Source organism: Sebastes fasciatus, chromosome 9, assembly GCF_043250625.1.
Source record: "Sebastes fasciatus isolate fSebFas1 chromosome 9, fSebFas1.pri, whole genome shotgun sequence".
Classification (NCBI taxonomy): Eukaryota; Metazoa; Chordata; class Actinopteri; order Perciformes; family Sebastidae; genus Sebastes; species Sebastes fasciatus.
In genome coordinates this window covers 20,925,675-20,942,196 of record NC_133803.1, presented here as the reverse complement: position 1 = coordinate 20,942,196, position 16,522 = coordinate 20,925,675, and the positions used below count along the sequence as shown (strand labels likewise).

Here is a 16,522-nt window from a genome sequence, read left to right as displayed (position 1 = left end):
AATATTTGCTAATTATTTTCTGTGGCTTGACTAACGGATTATTCGACTAATTGTTGCAGCTCTAAAATGTGTTATATCTCAGCGTTTGATACTCTGATATCTGTGCTTGTTTGTGTTCCGTGACCATATTTATCACTGAGGGAAGGAAAAGGTGGTAACACTTCATTTTACAGGGCCGCAAATTCCATGGTAAGTAGGCGATAATTCGCAAGTAACGTATTTGAAATTACTGCCAAATTACCCCAATATAGATAGATAGATAGATAAATGTACTTTATTGATCCCAAATGGGAAATTGTTGAACACATTACATACAGCATTATTTAATAATTATATTCCGTTATTTTCCAATAAGCAATAATAAATAGCCTGTCATTTATTCAATACATTTATTATAATATATTTTCAGACGTGGATATTAGATATAAATGAGGTCATCTACTTACCACTAAACACTGGATCTGGGAATAAAGCGTTTGTATCATGCCTATCGATTATCTTTGTATTACTTTCCTGGAAATGTGTTAAAGAAATTACCAGCTATTTATTACCTGCTTTGGGAAATAGCAGAATATAATTATTAAATAATATTGGGGAAATTTCAAATAGGTTACTTGCTAATTATCACCTACTTACCATGAAATTAGTGGACCTGTAAAATGAAGTGTTACCGAAGAGGTCTACAGAGCTGATTATGTGCAGTGTGTTTTGTGTCATTTTGAAGTCTAGTGTGTCCCCAGTGTTAGGGTGGTAACAGCTTCTTCAGTCGCTGCACTAAGAAGTGGATCTTCTTCTCTGTGTTATGTTGAAACTTAGCCGCCTGCTGCTCTGAGCAGTACGAGAGGGATTGTGTGGAGCACTATGTTGTAGCCGTCCTTTGTGGCAGCAGACCAAATTGGATCTGGTAGCCGTGCTTCCTCTCAGCGCTGTAGTCTCGCTTTAAGTTGCTGCGCCGCCTGCCAAGTTGTGCTTTGCCGTGCTAACCTGCCCCCGTGGCTCCTGCGCCTAAACCACTTACTGGCATTCCTGCACCGCCCCTCCAGCTTTTCGACATCTCCTGACTGTGTTTCCCACTAGCTCCTCCTTGTGGCTGCTTTGTTTCTTAAAGCGTGTGTGTGTGAGAGTGAGTGAGAAGTATGTTGCTGTGTGTGGATAATAGGGTTAGACAGCCTTTAACAGTAGTGTTATTTCCCATGCAAGATGATTTCTGCCATGAAAGAATGTTTTTTATTTACTGTACACTCCCATGTACTGTTCTCTGATTGGCTCACTGTAAATGAAGTTGTTTATACTGCAGTTTGCTGTAGGTTACACTGGACTAGAGCTAAGGCAGGACAGAAATGGGAAGTTTCTTTATAGGAAAAGGGTGTAGTGTTGTAATGGGACAGGGAAGGCAACAGTAATTAGACAACAGGCTTCCTAGCAGCAGGTAGTTGAGTCGGGTGGTTGGGGTTCTGTGGTGCTCAATGGAGCCTAGGGCCAGGAAGTGCTGAACTGTTTTTCTTGCAGGGATGACAGCAGTCAGGAGGGGGAGGAAGGGGAGGAGTTTGAGTGTTACCCCCCGGGGATGAAGGTGCAGGTGAGGTATGGGCGAGGCCGCAATCTGAAGACGTACGAGGCCACTGTGAAAGAGGCAGACGTGGAGGGGGGAGAGGTGCTCTACCTGGTGCACTACTGTGGCTGGAACGTCAGGTAAGACAGGACCTGGGGAGAAATCACCTAACGTCTATATTCACCCTAAAAAAAATAAAAAAAAGACATCTTTTAACCTTCAGGGGATCACCGCTACATGGGTGTCCCCTCAGCAATAATAGATACATCCCTTCCTCACTCACCTGATCCAGTCCCATGGTCAGTACTCTGACTATGGAGAACACTGGGCCATCTAGTGGCAGAAACAGAACTGAGTACTGGGTTGATTGTGGGTCACTCCTCAGCTTCCCTCGCTCAGTTTTGACTGAATCCCCTGTCTGTCTGTCTGTCCCCCAGCTGTCTGTCTCTCAAATAAATCTGCAGACAGGCTGAATTTGAACCAATTTCACTCTGGAAATAGCCAACCAGTGGTTTTGGCTGAACTATTTTTAGATATTTTTTAATATGAGCTACCCTTTGGATCTCTGAAAGGCCAACCAAAAAGTGCTGCTACACTCACCTCTACCTCTCAACCCTCTCCCCCCCTCCCCAGTGGGTCAGGGTTAACGCAGTGTTAAGTAGAGTGTTAGGGTACCATGACACAGAGGTTAACTAGTGCAATTTCATCGTCTCAATGTTGTTGTGTGGTCCTCTAGCACTCTATATAAAGACAGTGGGATGATCTCTGCATTGTGTTTGTCGTGTGCGATGTCGTGAAACTTTTCATTTCTCCTCATACGACCCAAGTAGCACCCTTGGTACCGTTGGAACTCTGTTGAATATGATTTGTGTGGTGGTCGGTGTTAATATTGTTTCTTTCTTCATCGTAAAAGGTTTGTCTTTTTCCACATTAACACCATGGGATTTCTTCCTTTTTTGCTGTTGAGGCTTATTGTGTCACAGCAACATGTTGGGGTCAGACAGTAGAGGTGTCCGTGTGGTGGGTGGTGTGAGAGGAATATTTCTTCGCTCCCCTCAAAGAGCTGAATGATGAAACTGTCTCTTGTCTTTGTACTTTTGATTTTTTTTTTAGATATGATGAATGGATCAAAGCAGACAAGATTGTGCGTCCCGCCAATAAGAACGTACAAAAAATAAAGCACCGCAAAAAGATAAAGGTACGAGTCTGGAGAGTGGTAACTTTCAAAGCTGGTTCGGTGTCATGGCGTGAATCACTGACTGTGTTGAATCCTGACAGAACAAAGCGGAGAGGGAGCGAGACAGGTTGGAGAGGCTCAATGACCGGGACGGCCTCGGCCCGTCGCCCAACGCTAACCGCCTCCCGCGCTCCAAATGTGGCCTGAGTCAGGATGTCTTTTCCAAGATGGACGAGGGTGAGGACAAAGGGACTCAGCAGTCTCCAGTCAAGTCTATAGAAATTACTTCTATCCTCAATGGCCTGCAAGGTAGCAACACTCATTAGCCTGTAGTCCTCATGTACACTTAGCAGCTTAGGAATGTGTCACTCTGAAGTGGTTTATTTGTGCCTGCTGATAAAAAACTGAAAATAACAAGTTCTCTCTCGTTTGCCTCAGCCTCTGAGATGTCCACGGATGAGAGTGAGCATGAAGATGAGGAGGGAGAGCATAATGAGGAGGATCACCCAGGTTGCAGAGGCAGCCCCAGAAAGGCCCCACCGGAGTCCCCACAAGCGTCAGAGTCCTGGGAGAGCGGCGCCACTCCTGAAGCATCCAAACCTCCTTCAGTCTCAGGAAAGAACCAGGATTTAGTCGGCGCAGAGAGCGCAGATGTTGGGAAGCGCAGAAGCCAACCGGAGTCAGAGGGAGAGGCGAGCAACAGGAAGAGAAAATTTGACTGCGCAGCAGAGAGGACCCCGAAAGGCCAATCCAAAGCTAAAACCCGGAGTACCAGGAGCGCCGACTGGTTGCCTGGAGGCTCCCCCAGGAAGCTGGAGGAGAGGGCGGCTGGTCCCGTGGAGGAGAGGGGGGCGTCGTCCAGCAGCAGCTCAGAGGATGAGGGAGCAGCGCTGGCAAAGGCACAGGCTGAGGAAAGTGAGCGAAGCCGGCCAAAAACCAAAGGTTCCCCTTCCAAGAAGTACAACGGGATGAAGGAGAAGACCAAAGGTGGCAGACAAGCTGGGTTCTGGGAGATTCCTGAAAAGAGGGCCAAGATGTCTGGGAACGCAGAGGAGAGGCCAGCTGTCCGTTCTAAAGGTCAAAAGGACGTGTGGTCCAGCATCCAGGCCCAGTGGCCGAAGAAGACTCTCAAAGAGTTGTTCTCCGACTCGGACACAGAGGCCGCCAATTCCCCTCCTCCACCTGTGCCCCCGTGTCCGGAGGAGCCGAGTGTCGAAGAGGACGCCGCACCCGACGACGAAGTCTCGGAGGAGCAGATGGACAACGACAAACTGCAGGAGTTTCCCAGCAGCGGCAGCAACTCTGTACTCAACACACCGCCAACAACGCCTGAGTCGCCCTCAGGAGGAGGCAGCGCTGTGGAAGACTCCGGTCCGGCGCAGCCTTCCTCCCCGCCGCCGTCCATACCCCCAGCTTTGCCTTCAGAGACGGTTTCTGACGCTCTTCCCCCGGGACCCATACAGGAGGAAGTGGCAGGCGGGCGCAGCGAGACAGACAGCAGCACGGTGGAGGTGGAGAGTCTGGGTGGAGAGCTGCAGGACCTTCCTCAGGACGAGGGGGCCGCTTCCCCCTCAAAGGTGTTTGACATCAGCCTCTCCTGCAACAGCAGCAGCAGCTGCAGCCTCGAGCTGAGCAGCAGCAGCCAGCAGGAGAATGAGCAGAAGTCCAAAGGTACGAGTAATAGCCAATCTACTCAGGTCTTATGAAACACTGACAGAATTCATTATTTTTCTTTAAGATGGAATACTAAAGAAATACACGCTGACAACTCATTTCACAGTCTGTTCCCTCATTGCCTTCTTGCATTTTCTTTGTAGCGTCTGTGAGTCAGAAGCGGCAGAAAGAATCGCAGACAGCCGGAGCCTCAAAGAAACACAAGCCAAACCGCAAGAGCCTAGGTGTGCCTCCCAAAAAGAATAGGAAAACAGGTAAGGAGAGTTGCTGACGCCCTGCACTCTAGGGATGTCAAAGTTAACGAGTGAAGATACTGGTACCATATGAAACTGGTCCAACCATCATCATGTCATACTAGCTTGTCAAGAAGGAGGCTAGATAACGCTCCAAACTTGTGCAAAATTTTGGCGAGGAAAAACTGGCATGGCCATTTTCAAAGGGGTCGCTTGACCTCTGACCTCAAGATATGTGAATGAAAACGGGTTCTATGGGTACCCACGAGTCTCCCCTTTACAGACATGCCCACTTTATGATAATCACATGCAGTTTGGGGCAAGTCATAGTCAAGTCAGCACACTGACACACTGCCTGTTGGGCTGCAGTTTACCATGTTATGATTTGAGCATATTTTTTACGCTAAATGCAGTACCTGTGAGGGTTTCTGGACAATATTTGTCATTGTTTTGTGTTCTTTATTGATTTCCAATAATAACTATATACATATATTTGCATAAAGCAAGCATATTTGTCCACTCCCATGTTGATAAGGGTATTAAATACTTAAAGGTACATTTTGAACAGATAAAAAATGTGCTATTTGCGATTAATCGAGATTAACCATTTTAATCGATTGACAGCCCTAATTTACTCATTTCCTATCATTAAATTACAGATTTCAGGTGCGAAAGAGAATGAGATTTTCCTCGGTCATTTTCCATTTTTCTCACCTCCGCCGTCTTCTCTCCTCCAGCCAACAGCAGCGACAGTGAAGACCAGTCTGTTGTTGAGGGCACTGCCAAACCAACTGCCTCTAAGAACAACGCGCCAGACGTGAAGGCCGCCACTTCACCCAAGTGTCACGGGCGTTCTCCCCCCTCGAGCCATAAGTACCACAAGCAGGGTGACGCCGACCACACCCAGCACCGAGACAACCATGGAAGATCGCCACGCGTGTACAAGTGGAGCTTCCAGATGTGTAAGTGTCACACATTGAACTCATTTGTTTGTGTAAAGTAATTTGTTATGCCTGAGGGTATAAAAAGGTAACTTTGGTATTTTTCAACCATGTTGCCAGACACTTATAATAACAATCTGAGCCTGTCAGTAGCAAAAACAAGCACTTTTAGTGGACGTAAATGGTAAATAGACTTGGACTTATATAGCGCTTTTCTAGTCTTCCGACCACTCAAAGCGCTTTACACTACATGTCAGTATTCACCCATTCACACACTGATGGCAGAGGCTACTAAGGTGCCAACTTTGCCCATCAGGATTTAATCTAAATACTCATTCACACACCGATGGCTATGCCTCCAGGAGCAATTTGGGGTTAAGTGTCTTGCTCAAGGACACGTGACCCGGAGCAGCCGGGGATCGAACCACCGACCTTCCGATTGGTGGACAACCTGCTCTACCCTCTGAGCCACAGCCGCCCCTACGTACAGGGGATGGTGCCAGGTTGCCCCAAGCGATGACATTACAGCCTGTTTAGCGACTAGTGGCTGCATCGTTCTCCCTCAATACTGGACCAATTTCAGAAATTGTTGTCCCCATTAGTCACTTAGACACAAAAACATTTGAAAATAGGGTCCAGGTTGAAAAATACCAAAGTTATCCTTTAAGTTGTCAACATCAATGTATTTTTAGTTTATTTTAAAAGTATTTTTTTGTGATTTGGGTGAACTGATTCTTTAATTTAGCAAAGATTTTTTTAATTCTATGTATTAAAGTTGAGTTGTTTATGTCTATGCCCTATTAACCCTGAAATTATTTATTTATTATTTATTATTTATTATTTATGCTCCACTTAGCTGACCTGGAAAAGATGAGCAGTCTGGAGAGGATTTCGTTTCTTCAGGAGAAGCTGCAGGACATCAGGAACCACTACCTCTCCCTCAAGTCTGAGGTGGCCTCCATCGACAGACGACGAAAACGCATGAAGAAGAAGGAACGGGAAAGTGAGTCAGCTCTTTGTGATCTCAACATCGCTGATTTCCAGGATTGGTTTGCACCAGCTAAATCCATTCTTAAAATGCGGGCCCATCTGCGTTCTGTTCGTTTTTTTTCAAATGGAAACGTCCACTCAGGTTACCAAAGTGAGCTAATCAAAGCTAATCAATAAGGTTATGAATAATGTGAACGATAGCACTAGCTGAGAATCAGAATCGGGTTTACATTGCCAAATATATACAGTGATACAGTGACAGGTATGTACATATTACAATATGTACATAAAGTGACAGGTGATATGTGCATATTACAAAAAACGTGCAGTAAAGACTGTAATGAATGAACACGACTGGGAGGCTTCAGAATGATATAAAAACCTAAAAAAAAACACAATAATAATGGACCTGCCCTTTAAGTTTGTGTGTAAAGATCAGTTTGATGCCTCTAAACTGACAATAACCTAAATGCTCTTTCTGCTCTGCAGGCACAGTGGCTGCTTCCACCTCATCCTCCTCCTCCTCCTCCCCGTCCTCCAGCTCACTGACTGCAGCAGTCATGCTGACACTGGCTGACCCGCCGGTGTCATCCTCATCCTCCTCTTCGCAGAACTCTGGGGTATCAGTGGAGTGCAGGTGACAGGACGAGCCAGCGAAGAGCCACCGCACTAAGCACTTAACCAGCACCCCGGGGTCATCGCCCCCATTCCCCTCCAACCGGACGGACAAGTCAACCTACATACTGTAACTACTGGGGCACAAAAACCAGACCAGAGACTAACAAAAAACAAACAAGAAACAAGCACTATTTTCTATTGACAACTGTTTCCTTGGCAAGCTAATGGCACTCAAGTGCACTTTTATGAAGATTGTGTAGGGGGATCAAAATTGTCCAAAAAAAAAAAACAACAACACAAAATTGTCTTTTACTCCTTAATTGAACATTTATAAGAATTGTTTTTGCAAGCAATAATTGTTTTCCATTTGATATAAAGTTTTAATGGTAAGGGATGATTTCCAGCGAAGACCCCTCTGTGCTCTGTCCTCACAGCTCAACACGGTGCAGCCTGCCGCTCGCCGTGTTATCGTGGGGAATTCAGAGGCCACATTGGCATTAAAGAGCGTAACGAAATGTAACTTCGCCACGTTTCTCTGTCCACCCTCATTAAAAAGGCCTTCATGTGGTTAAACCTCAAGTGGTTGACGATGCTCTTCTGGCGTACAGGCGTGTGGTCCCTGTACATGTTTGCATAGATAGGGTTTCAGACCATCATAGGTCCGCTGACAGCCTCAGTGGATGCATATGGAATGATACTGTAGTGCCTTTTTGTTCTTTTCCAGTGGGGCACTTTCTTCTCAAATCAGAGTATCAGCTGGAATAATGTGTCCCGTACAAAAGACTGAAGAACGCTGTAGCTTGAGCAGGCAGCGACACATAATGGTGGTTTTTATCAGCGTAGGGTAATATTTTAAAAGTATAATTGTCAAAGCAGAACTCCTACTGGATCATAATCTACTACTGAATACTCATCCAGCTTGGGTGCAACTGTTAAGTTTGGCAGTATAAAATGTGCAATGATGGAGGTGGTCACATTACTCCAGTTCATCAGCCTTTTAAACGCCTATCTGCTTTATTTGATTATGTTTTCATCACTCATTAAATCCCCCCCCCCCCCCCCGCCCCCACGCTCCCATCATCTTCATTGAATATTTACAACTGGATCAAGTTAACGTGAAAGCAGCCATAGGAGGTATTTACAGCATGTACTCGTGAAGCTGAATCCCACATTTTTGCAGAGTTTCAAAACAAACATGAAGGTATTTAATTAAGTTTTTGCTTTGTTAAATAAAGCAACGCATCTTTCTAATTTCACTCATGATCAAAAAATGACACGCCAGCTTCCTCTCATATTCATCCCTACCAACCAAAAACTGTTTGGTTCTGTTTCCTGTACTATGACCAGATTAAAGGTAAAGATATTGTAAATGTGCATTTATATCATAAAGTGACGTATGTGTATACATTTCTGAAGACATCTCCAGTGTTTCCTTTGTATAGACCCCCTACTGTATGATAACCTGAAGTTACATTTTGTTTGGCACCTGTATGTAATTGTATGCTTTTGTTATACATTTGTATATTGAGAAGTGTTTTGAGTCAAGCTATTTAATATCTTGCACTGTTAATAACATGTACCTTTCTGTACAGACAGTTTTACGGTTTTAACTGCAGTTTGAGTGTAAATACTGAGGGTCACAGCATGTTTGTTCTCCCTTCTGTCCTCATTCTTGTTCTCTTGTTGGAACAGATTTATTTGAGTTCATTTATGTTGTTCTGCCTCTTTTCATCAGTTTCAATACTTTTTTTTTTTTTTTTTTCCTTTCTTCCTTTTTTTTTTAATTTCATGTTTTGCCTTAGTTTGTATTGTTTTTGTTTTTCTATAGCTTGTGCTTGTAAGAGAAGGATGGTGGTTTTTGGACGCGGCTGAACTATTTTCCAACCTGTACATGGCCTGAAGCTCCAGCTGTATGAACCTGTATATGGAAAAATAGTCTGGATCATAGATTAAGAGAAAGTAATGGAGCGTATTGAAAAATGCTCAATAGTATTTATTAGGCTCATCTGATGATGGTCATTGTGTAATTTATTGTAAAAATGTAAGCAAAGCAGAAGCCTCTGTTTGAAATAAATGCCATAGTTTGTGAAGTATTCGGTGTGTCTCTTGCCATCAGTGCTAGATAGATAGACTGTATTTACAGATTGTTTTTACTTTTTACTGCACTACATTTATATGACAAATGTTCTTCCAGTAAAGGGAAATAAAGTAGTTATTTTGCAGATGGAGTCCTCATAACATATGACAGGCTTATAGAATATGATGTTAAATATTAACTACCCAACAGTATATACAAAGTGAACTTTATGAACTTTTTTAACCAAGTAGGTAAAATGAACATTAAAATACTGCTTACACATTAAAACGTTCTGCATTGTAAGCAATTTTGCTTTCGATACTTAAAAGTGAATTTTACTGGTAATACTTTTTTTTTATTTAATTTTTTCGTACTTTAAAGTTACCATATGGTAAAAGATTTGATTTGATTTTCAGGTATTTTACATTATAAAGCAGGTTTAAGTGCTATTTAAATACTGTTAAACTATCAAAACGCTCAATATACGGAGAAATACACAGTATTCAGAAATTGTGTGTTTGAAACAAGCCGTTTGGATTTTGTCCATTTGTGATGTCACAAATATACAATATTTACACCATTACACGGTTTTAAATGTAAATATTCTAAATGTGTCCCAGTTTATTTCCTATTGCAGTGTAGGTAAATAACATCAGCTGACAGGAAGTAAACATGGAGGGTAAATACAGGTGTATTCAGGCTGACAGTATGAGGAAAATAAAGTTTTTTTTTAACATTACAGCATGTAAACATGTTCTAGTAGAAGCCCAAAATACAAGTATGAACCTGAAAATGAGCATGATATGGGACCTTTAACATGTAACAGAGCATCTTACACTTTGGTATTTTAATTTTATGTAAAACATGGCCCGATTGTTGCTTAGGGGCCCTGAAGCAAAATTGAACTGCATCATGGTTCTTTTAAATTATTATTATTTTTTAAAAACGGTTCATGTCAGGGGAACATGTATAAAGCAAAAAATAAATAAATAGATAGATAGATAGATAGATAGATAGATAGTAACTTTATTGATCCCGAGGGAAATTCAAGTTTCCAGCATCAAAGTTCCATAGTGCAAAACATGTTAGTAAAAAGGCAGTAAAAAATTTAGTAGTGCAAAGTACAAAAAAATATACCAAATGTAAAAATACAAGGAGATGAAGAAAACTGTTTAAACTGAATATAGTGAATAAATAACAATAACAAATAAACATTTTTATAAAGAAAAAGTAATACTAATTCAGAATAAATTCTCATCGGTCCATAAGAATTATATCAAACACATAGTTAGTTTTAATTGTCTTCTTATTCTTAATAAATCCAAAAATGTTTAAAATGAACTGCGTCATGAATGACGTACTTCCTGTACGCACTTCCTTAGCACAGTGGTGCTATCTGTTAGCTGCTGGTAGTGTCCTGTGCATGGTGCTGTGTCCATGCTGAGCTTAAGACATGATGAGCGGTCGGTCCAGTGCGGTGGCCGCCGGGGTGTGTGGAGCCCTGTTCATTGTTTACTGTTTTTATTTCGACAGAAAGCGACGGAGTGACCCTCAATTCAAGGAGAAGCTGCGTGAACGTGAGTGTTTGAGCTGAAGAGAGCAAAGTGAACTAGCTCAACAGTTAGCATGTGAACTTCCATGTGGCTGCTATGGACTCTATCAAATAAGTAGAGCTATATGTTGTCTTTTCCATTTACTCTCATTGTGGAGAGTATTATAACTTACTCTTATTCTCCTCAGCTACGTCTCAGGATATAAAACTGATGAGAGAAACCTGTGCTAGCTAACACTTCACCTTGTGACCACGTGTCTCTCTTTAACACACCAGCAGTCTAAAGTCTAACTAAAGCTACTGGTGTCTTTCAGGTAGAAGAGAACGAAGGGGTTATTGTGACAAGTCTGGAGGAGCAAGGGTAAGACAACATGGGGAAACCATTAATTTCTGATTTTATGTGTCTTTTCTGGGGTTTAATAAAATGTACATTTCTGAAACTTTTTTTTTTTATTTGCTGACTTTGTAGCTGCCTGACTTGAGGGATGCGGAAGCTGTTCAGAAATTCTTTCTGGAGGAAATCCAGCTGGGAGAGGAGCTCCTGTTGCAAGGTAAACCACGTGTCTGTTCACAGGTTATTCATACATGAAATATGTAAGATTATGTGCATGATACACACCTACAAGCCACCTTAAAGGACCGATAATAATAATGCACACAATGCACTTTCATAGACTAAGCTACTGGAGTTACCCTGCACTATACTCATTTTTAACAGTCTCTTCTGCACTTTATTCACTTTTTTAATAGTTGTGTATCAAAGCTGTTACCCTGCACTATATTCAGTTTTAACAGTTTTCTTCATCTCCTTGTATTTTTATATCTGGTATTTTTTTTTGTACTTTGCACTACTAACTTTTTTTCTGCCTTTTTACTAACATGTTTTGCACTATGGAACTGTGATGCTGGAAACTTGAATTTCCCCTTGAGATCAATAAAGTTACTATCTATCTATCTAAAGCAGGGGTGTGAAACTCATTTTAGTTCACATACAGCCCAATTTGATCTCAAGTGGGCCAGACCAGTAAAACCATTGCTTTATTATAAACTATAAATAACGTCCAAATTGTCCCTCTCTTTTAGTGTAAAGAAGTACATTCTGATAATGTTCACAATTAATGAACAATAACATTTACAAAACTGACGATTAACAGCCTGAGATGTCTCGCTAATCTCTCGGCTGCGACTAAAAACAGCCGTTTCCTCATACCTGCCAACAATTCATTCATCTTCTCTGTTTTCATTTGTCCTTTCAAGTTCTTGTATTAGGCCAAGAGCGTTTTGCAGAGCATCCTTAGTAAACCCCCCGGTTGCATTTTGTGGTTCCTGGGACAAGAAAGGGTGCAAGATCAATCTTAGAATCCAAAGCTGAGAGCTGTGTGTCAGTAGCTCCCAGTTATTTCACCTCTAAGACAAAAACATTTAAAACAACTAATTTCCTACGTGATTTGAGAACGAATTACACAAGTTTAGCTATTCTATAATCGGTGCTGCTATACACATTTTAGCCTAACCTCTGAAAGATGTTATTTTCTGTTATTATTTTTGGTGTGAAACTCAGTTTAGTTCACATACAGCCCAATTTGATCTCAAGTGGGCCAGACCAGTAAAAACATTGCTTTATAACCTATAAATAACATCTCCAAGTTTTCCCTCTCTTTTAGTGTAAAGTACATTCTGATAGTGTTCAAAATTAATGAACAATAACATTTACAAAGCAGACGATTAACAGCCTGAGATATCTCTCGGCTGCGACTAAAAACAGACTGCTGTTTCCTCATACCTGCCAACAATTCATTCATCTTCTCTGTTTTCATTTGTCCTTGCAAGTTCTTGTATTAGGCCTTTTTGCCATGATGAGTCTGATAGTGCTGCCAAATATTATATTCCTTGAGCACTGAACACTGGCTTCCCTTTGTGAAGAAATGGGAACTGGTCCATTTGTCTTGGAAAACACAACACTCTGTTTCCACTGACAAAGACATTTTCCACCGGTGGCTCCTACATAAACAGTGGCCTACGCTTGACAGTATGTCACTTAAACTGTACGTAAGCAGGTTGTATCTATAATAGTGTAACCAGCACAGGGCCTGCTACTCTTATTAGGACAACACAACCCCCCAGTGGAAAATAGGAATAGCAGTGCGTTTTATTGAAAAATTTGAATTAACCACTTCTTTGCAAAGTCGTCCAGTGGGCTGGATTGGACGCTTCACTGTGCCGGTTCTGGCCCTCGGGCCGTATATGTGACACCCCTGCCTTAAAGATAAATAAATCAGGGACACAACCTGTGTACTATAGCACTTCTACTAAAACACTTATTCGTACAAAGTTGTCAATTGTGTCCAAACACTTAAGCAATTTATGACTAACCTGCAGCTCTTTTCATAAATTCCTAACCCCCTTTCTCATTTCTCAATAGCGTTTTTTAACCTTCTTCTAACCCTTGTCCCAGGTGACTTTGAGAGATGTGTGGACCACCTGAGCAATGCGATTGCAGTATGTGGTCAACCTCATCAGCTGGTTCAAGTGCTCCAGCAGACGCTGCCACCTCCAGTCTTCCAGATGCTGCAAGCCAAACTACCCAACACGGTGAGGATTTCCCCCCATTAAAATGTTTAAATAAAGGATTGTGATTTTGTTTTAAAGAGCATCCTTTAGTAAACAACCCCAGTTGCATTTTGTGGTTTCTGGGACAAGAAAGGGTGCAAGATCAATCTTAGAATTATCCAAAGCTGAGAGCTGTGTGTCAGTAGCTCCCGGCTATTTCACCTCTAAGACAAACACATTTAAAACAACTAATTTCCTACGTGATTTGAGAACGAATTACACAAGTTTAGCTATTCTATAATCGGTGCGGCTATACACATTTTAGCATAACCTCTGAAAGATGTTATTTTCTGTTTTTCAGCGAGTCTTCAGCTCCCAGCATTTAACAGAAGATGACGTCGAATGAATGTGTGTGATCGAAATATGCAAGGTGAGGATTTCCTGCATTCTTGATACTGCATGTTTGTTTTGTGTTTTAAATGTTTGTGTGTATCTTGTTTGAGACACCCCATTGCTGCTGTCTCGACCAAGGCTCTCTTGAAAAAGACATTTTCTAGTCTCAATGAGACTTACCTGGTTAAATAAAGGTCTGAACAAATAAATCAATGTGATTTGTTTTGCCGAGCATCCTTAATAAACCCCCCGGTTGCATTTTGTGGTCTCTGGGACAAGAAAGGGTGCAAGATCAATCTTAGAATCCAAAGCTGAGAGCTGTGTGTCAGTAGCTCCCAGTTATTTCACCTCTAAGACAGAAACATAAATAACTGGTTGTTAACTTTTCTGTGTAATGTGAGAAAGAGAGTTTTACACAAGTTTAGCTGTTCTATCATTAGAGCTATACACTTCTCAGCATAACCTCTGAAAGATCATATTTTCTGTTTTCCAGTGAATCATCCGCCTTTAACAGAAGATGATGTCGAGTGAATGTGTGTGATTGCAGGTGAGATTGAAATCTGCTGTTACTACGATTGTCTGACTATTTCAGACACTGACATTTGTGCACTGTTTGTTTGGTACGTGTGACTGCAGTAGTGAGCCTGACTATGACGGAGCTCAACCTTTGGACATCAGGTGACAATGATGCCCCTCTATCACAGCTCTCTGGGGTTAAAGAACTTCCTCACGGTTACGTTTCTGGGAGATGTTAAACACATTCCATATCTTCTAATCCTGTTCCCGACAAATCTCATGTTTTCTTGCAATCTGTTTATTCTATTAATTTCTCTCAAACGTAGTTGTGTGCTAAAGTTTGGGGGCTTTGCTGGTATGTTATGTACTAAATAAAAAACAAAGGTATGTAAATAATTTGTTACATATTGCCGCGCAGTTGAAGAGTGCCTACACTAAGCAGAAGACTTGTTTGTTGACCAGTTTTCAAAATTGTTTTTGCAATGTCTGTTTAAATGTTATTTTATATTCCAGTTACTCATATCTGGACATTTTTGTTTGTAAAAATCCGACAATAAAACATGAAACACACTTTTAGTTTCTGGGGTTTCCATTCACCAGTAGATGGCAGTAGCAATGCACAGGAAAATTGAAAGCATTTACAGTTTTGAGATGTGGAGTGTAGGCAGTTTTTATCTATGCGGAAAGCTGGAGGGTCATTAAGCTCAATAGAAAGTGGTATGTGCAGAAATCAAGGATAAATATTCGACAGGATTTAAATAAATGCAATATTTTGTTCTATGGTATTTATCAAAAAGATGTTAAAGAACACGGAGGAAGGTAATATGCAATCTCATCTCCATACATCTAGGTATGTTAAATATAAGTGCACAAAAACCATGACCTCTAATGTGTTAATGAATTCTTTACATTGGTTAATAAAATACAGACACGGCCAGAACAAGGTTGAATTCTTGATAGTACAGTATTTCTGTTTCCAGCCAGCATGGTGAAACACATGAGCTTGTGTGAGCACATTGAGCCACCGTGTCTTTGTTGTGAATGGCTTTATTGTGCGTGCAGGAGAGCGAAAGTGGAGCAGCTCGTAGGGGAAGGGAGTAGGTCTGGTTGAAAGTGTGTCTCTTGGAAGACAAGTAGAGCTGTAATTATTTTTATCCCCGTCTGCAGCTGTTTTTCTAAGGGCTCTGGCCAGAGCAGCCCGGGCCTGGAGGTTGCCAGGAAACACGAGCAGGGGGGGAAATAGTTTTTCTACATTAGGAATGAAAAATGAAAATTGAACGGCAGCCCAGAAATGTCGAGCGAAAGACTAAATGGTAGACGGTGTTCCATTTTCCATGAACTCATGTGCTCACTCTGCAGTCTTTACTTCAGCACTCCTGCTATTTTGCCATTTGGTGGAAAAGGAGAAGCCCGTCAAGAGGCCGTCTGGCACTTAGTGCGTGTGCAGAAGAAGTGGCTCGTTGTTAATCTGTCCTTTGGGGGGGCAGAGGAGAAAAATAACAAGACTGTGTTGGAGGTCAAGCTGGAGCTGTGGTCTGCTGCTGGGGGGTAGGAGCAGGTTCAGACTCCTCCACACATCCACCACCGGCCTGCTTCTCCTGCAAATAAACACTCGGCCACTGGCCACGTACTCTGTCCCCTGCAGACTGGACAGAGCTGAGGTGTCACTGAAGGATACCAGACCATGGCTCAGCTGCATAAAAATAGACCTAGTCTTTATCTTAAATAGATCTCAGACTTGCCATCGACACTTAAATTGACCTGTTGCATAAAGCTTCCCTGTGAGTGACTAATGTAAGACTGATTTAGATCATGATTAAGATAGCCTGGCGCACAATGCATCGTGGGTGAAATAAGACACTTCACAGAGGAGAAAAAATGGTGGATGCAACAGCGACACCAGACCAAGTAGCCTATGGGATAATATAACAGAAAAGGATAACAGCATAAATCCAATGGTTGTTAGAATAGTTAAAGATGTTCAGAAACAATTCAAGAATCCAAACAAAGTAATTGTTAAACAGTTGAAATAGTTAGCTTAGAATTAGCTAAAAATAATGTGTAAACAGTTGAAATAATTAGCTAAAATTGTAGCTAAAAGTAATGAATAAAGAGTTAAAATAGATAGCTAAAATTTTGCTAAAAGAAATGGATAAACAGTTGAAATAGTCGAACTGACCTAACAGAATTGTTGCCATAGCAACAATGTGTCAGGGTTAGCCAGGGGGAGAGGTGGCTAACTTTAACTT

At 41.8% G+C, this 16,522-nt stretch overlaps 2 protein-coding genes and 3 non-coding genes across 9 annotated transcripts in view; all 5 read left to right on the top strand.

Annotated features, from left to right (window-relative positions):
- arid4b (AT-rich interaction domain 4B) overlaps window positions 1-9,278 on the top strand; it is a 72,547-nt gene extending 63,269 nt beyond the window's left edge. For 2 of the 4 annotated variants that reach the window (XM_074646594.1, XM_074646593.1), the window contains exons 17-24: window positions 1,510-1,692; window positions 2,666-2,750; window positions 2,831-3,038; window positions 3,168-4,400; window positions 4,547-4,657; window positions 5,374-5,598; window positions 6,434-6,580; window positions 7,057-9,278. In XM_074646594.1, the coding sequence (XP_074502695.1) occupies window positions 1,510-1,692; window positions 2,666-2,750; window positions 2,831-3,038; window positions 3,168-4,400; window positions 4,547-4,657; window positions 5,374-5,598; window positions 6,434-6,580; window positions 7,057-7,208 (2,344 nt within the window). In that variant the 3' untranslated portion in view covers window positions 7,209-9,278. The remainder of the gene's footprint in view (window positions 1-1,509; window positions 1,693-2,665; window positions 2,751-2,830; window positions 3,039-3,167; window positions 4,401-4,546; window positions 4,658-5,373; window positions 5,599-6,433; window positions 6,581-7,056) is intronic. The other 2 variants (XM_074646595.1, XM_074646596.1) reach the window with 2 other exon arrangements.
- A 1,355-nt stretch (window positions 9,279-10,633) lies between these two features.
- Window positions 10,634-14,843, top strand: tomm20a (translocase of outer mitochondrial membrane 20). Of its 2 annotated transcripts, XR_012595264.1 has the most exons (7): window positions 10,634-10,839; window positions 11,129-11,175; window positions 11,284-11,365; window positions 13,270-13,406; window positions 13,726-13,794; window positions 14,251-14,304; window positions 14,394-14,843. XR_012595264.1 is itself a non-coding variant. In XM_074646592.1 (6 exons), exons 1-5 carry the CDS (start codon window positions 10,716-10,718, stop codon window positions 13,768-13,770), a joined length of 435 nt encoding a protein of 144 aa, XP_074502693.1. In that variant the 5' UTR covers window positions 10,634-10,715; the 3' UTR covers window positions 13,771-13,794; window positions 14,251-14,843. The 2 variants fall into 2 exon arrangements, 1 of the variants encoding a protein (XP_074502693.1); XM_074646592.1 differs by having other exon boundaries at window positions 14,251-14,843.
- On the top strand, window positions 12,101-12,232 carry LOC141774694 (small nucleolar RNA SNORA14). Its single transcript, XR_012595442.1, has one exon. It is a non-coding gene; the product is annotated as a small nucleolar RNA SNORA14 (small nucleolar RNA).
- LOC141774693 (small nucleolar RNA SNORA14) lies at window positions 13,463-13,599 on the top strand. The gene has a single exon (XR_012595441.1). It is a non-coding gene; the product is annotated as a small nucleolar RNA SNORA14 (small nucleolar RNA).
- LOC141774691 (small nucleolar RNA SNORA14) lies at window positions 13,987-14,118 on the top strand. The gene has a single exon (XR_012595439.1). It is a non-coding gene; the product is annotated as a small nucleolar RNA SNORA14 (small nucleolar RNA).
- Window positions 14,844-16,522: the final 1,679 nt, after the last annotated feature.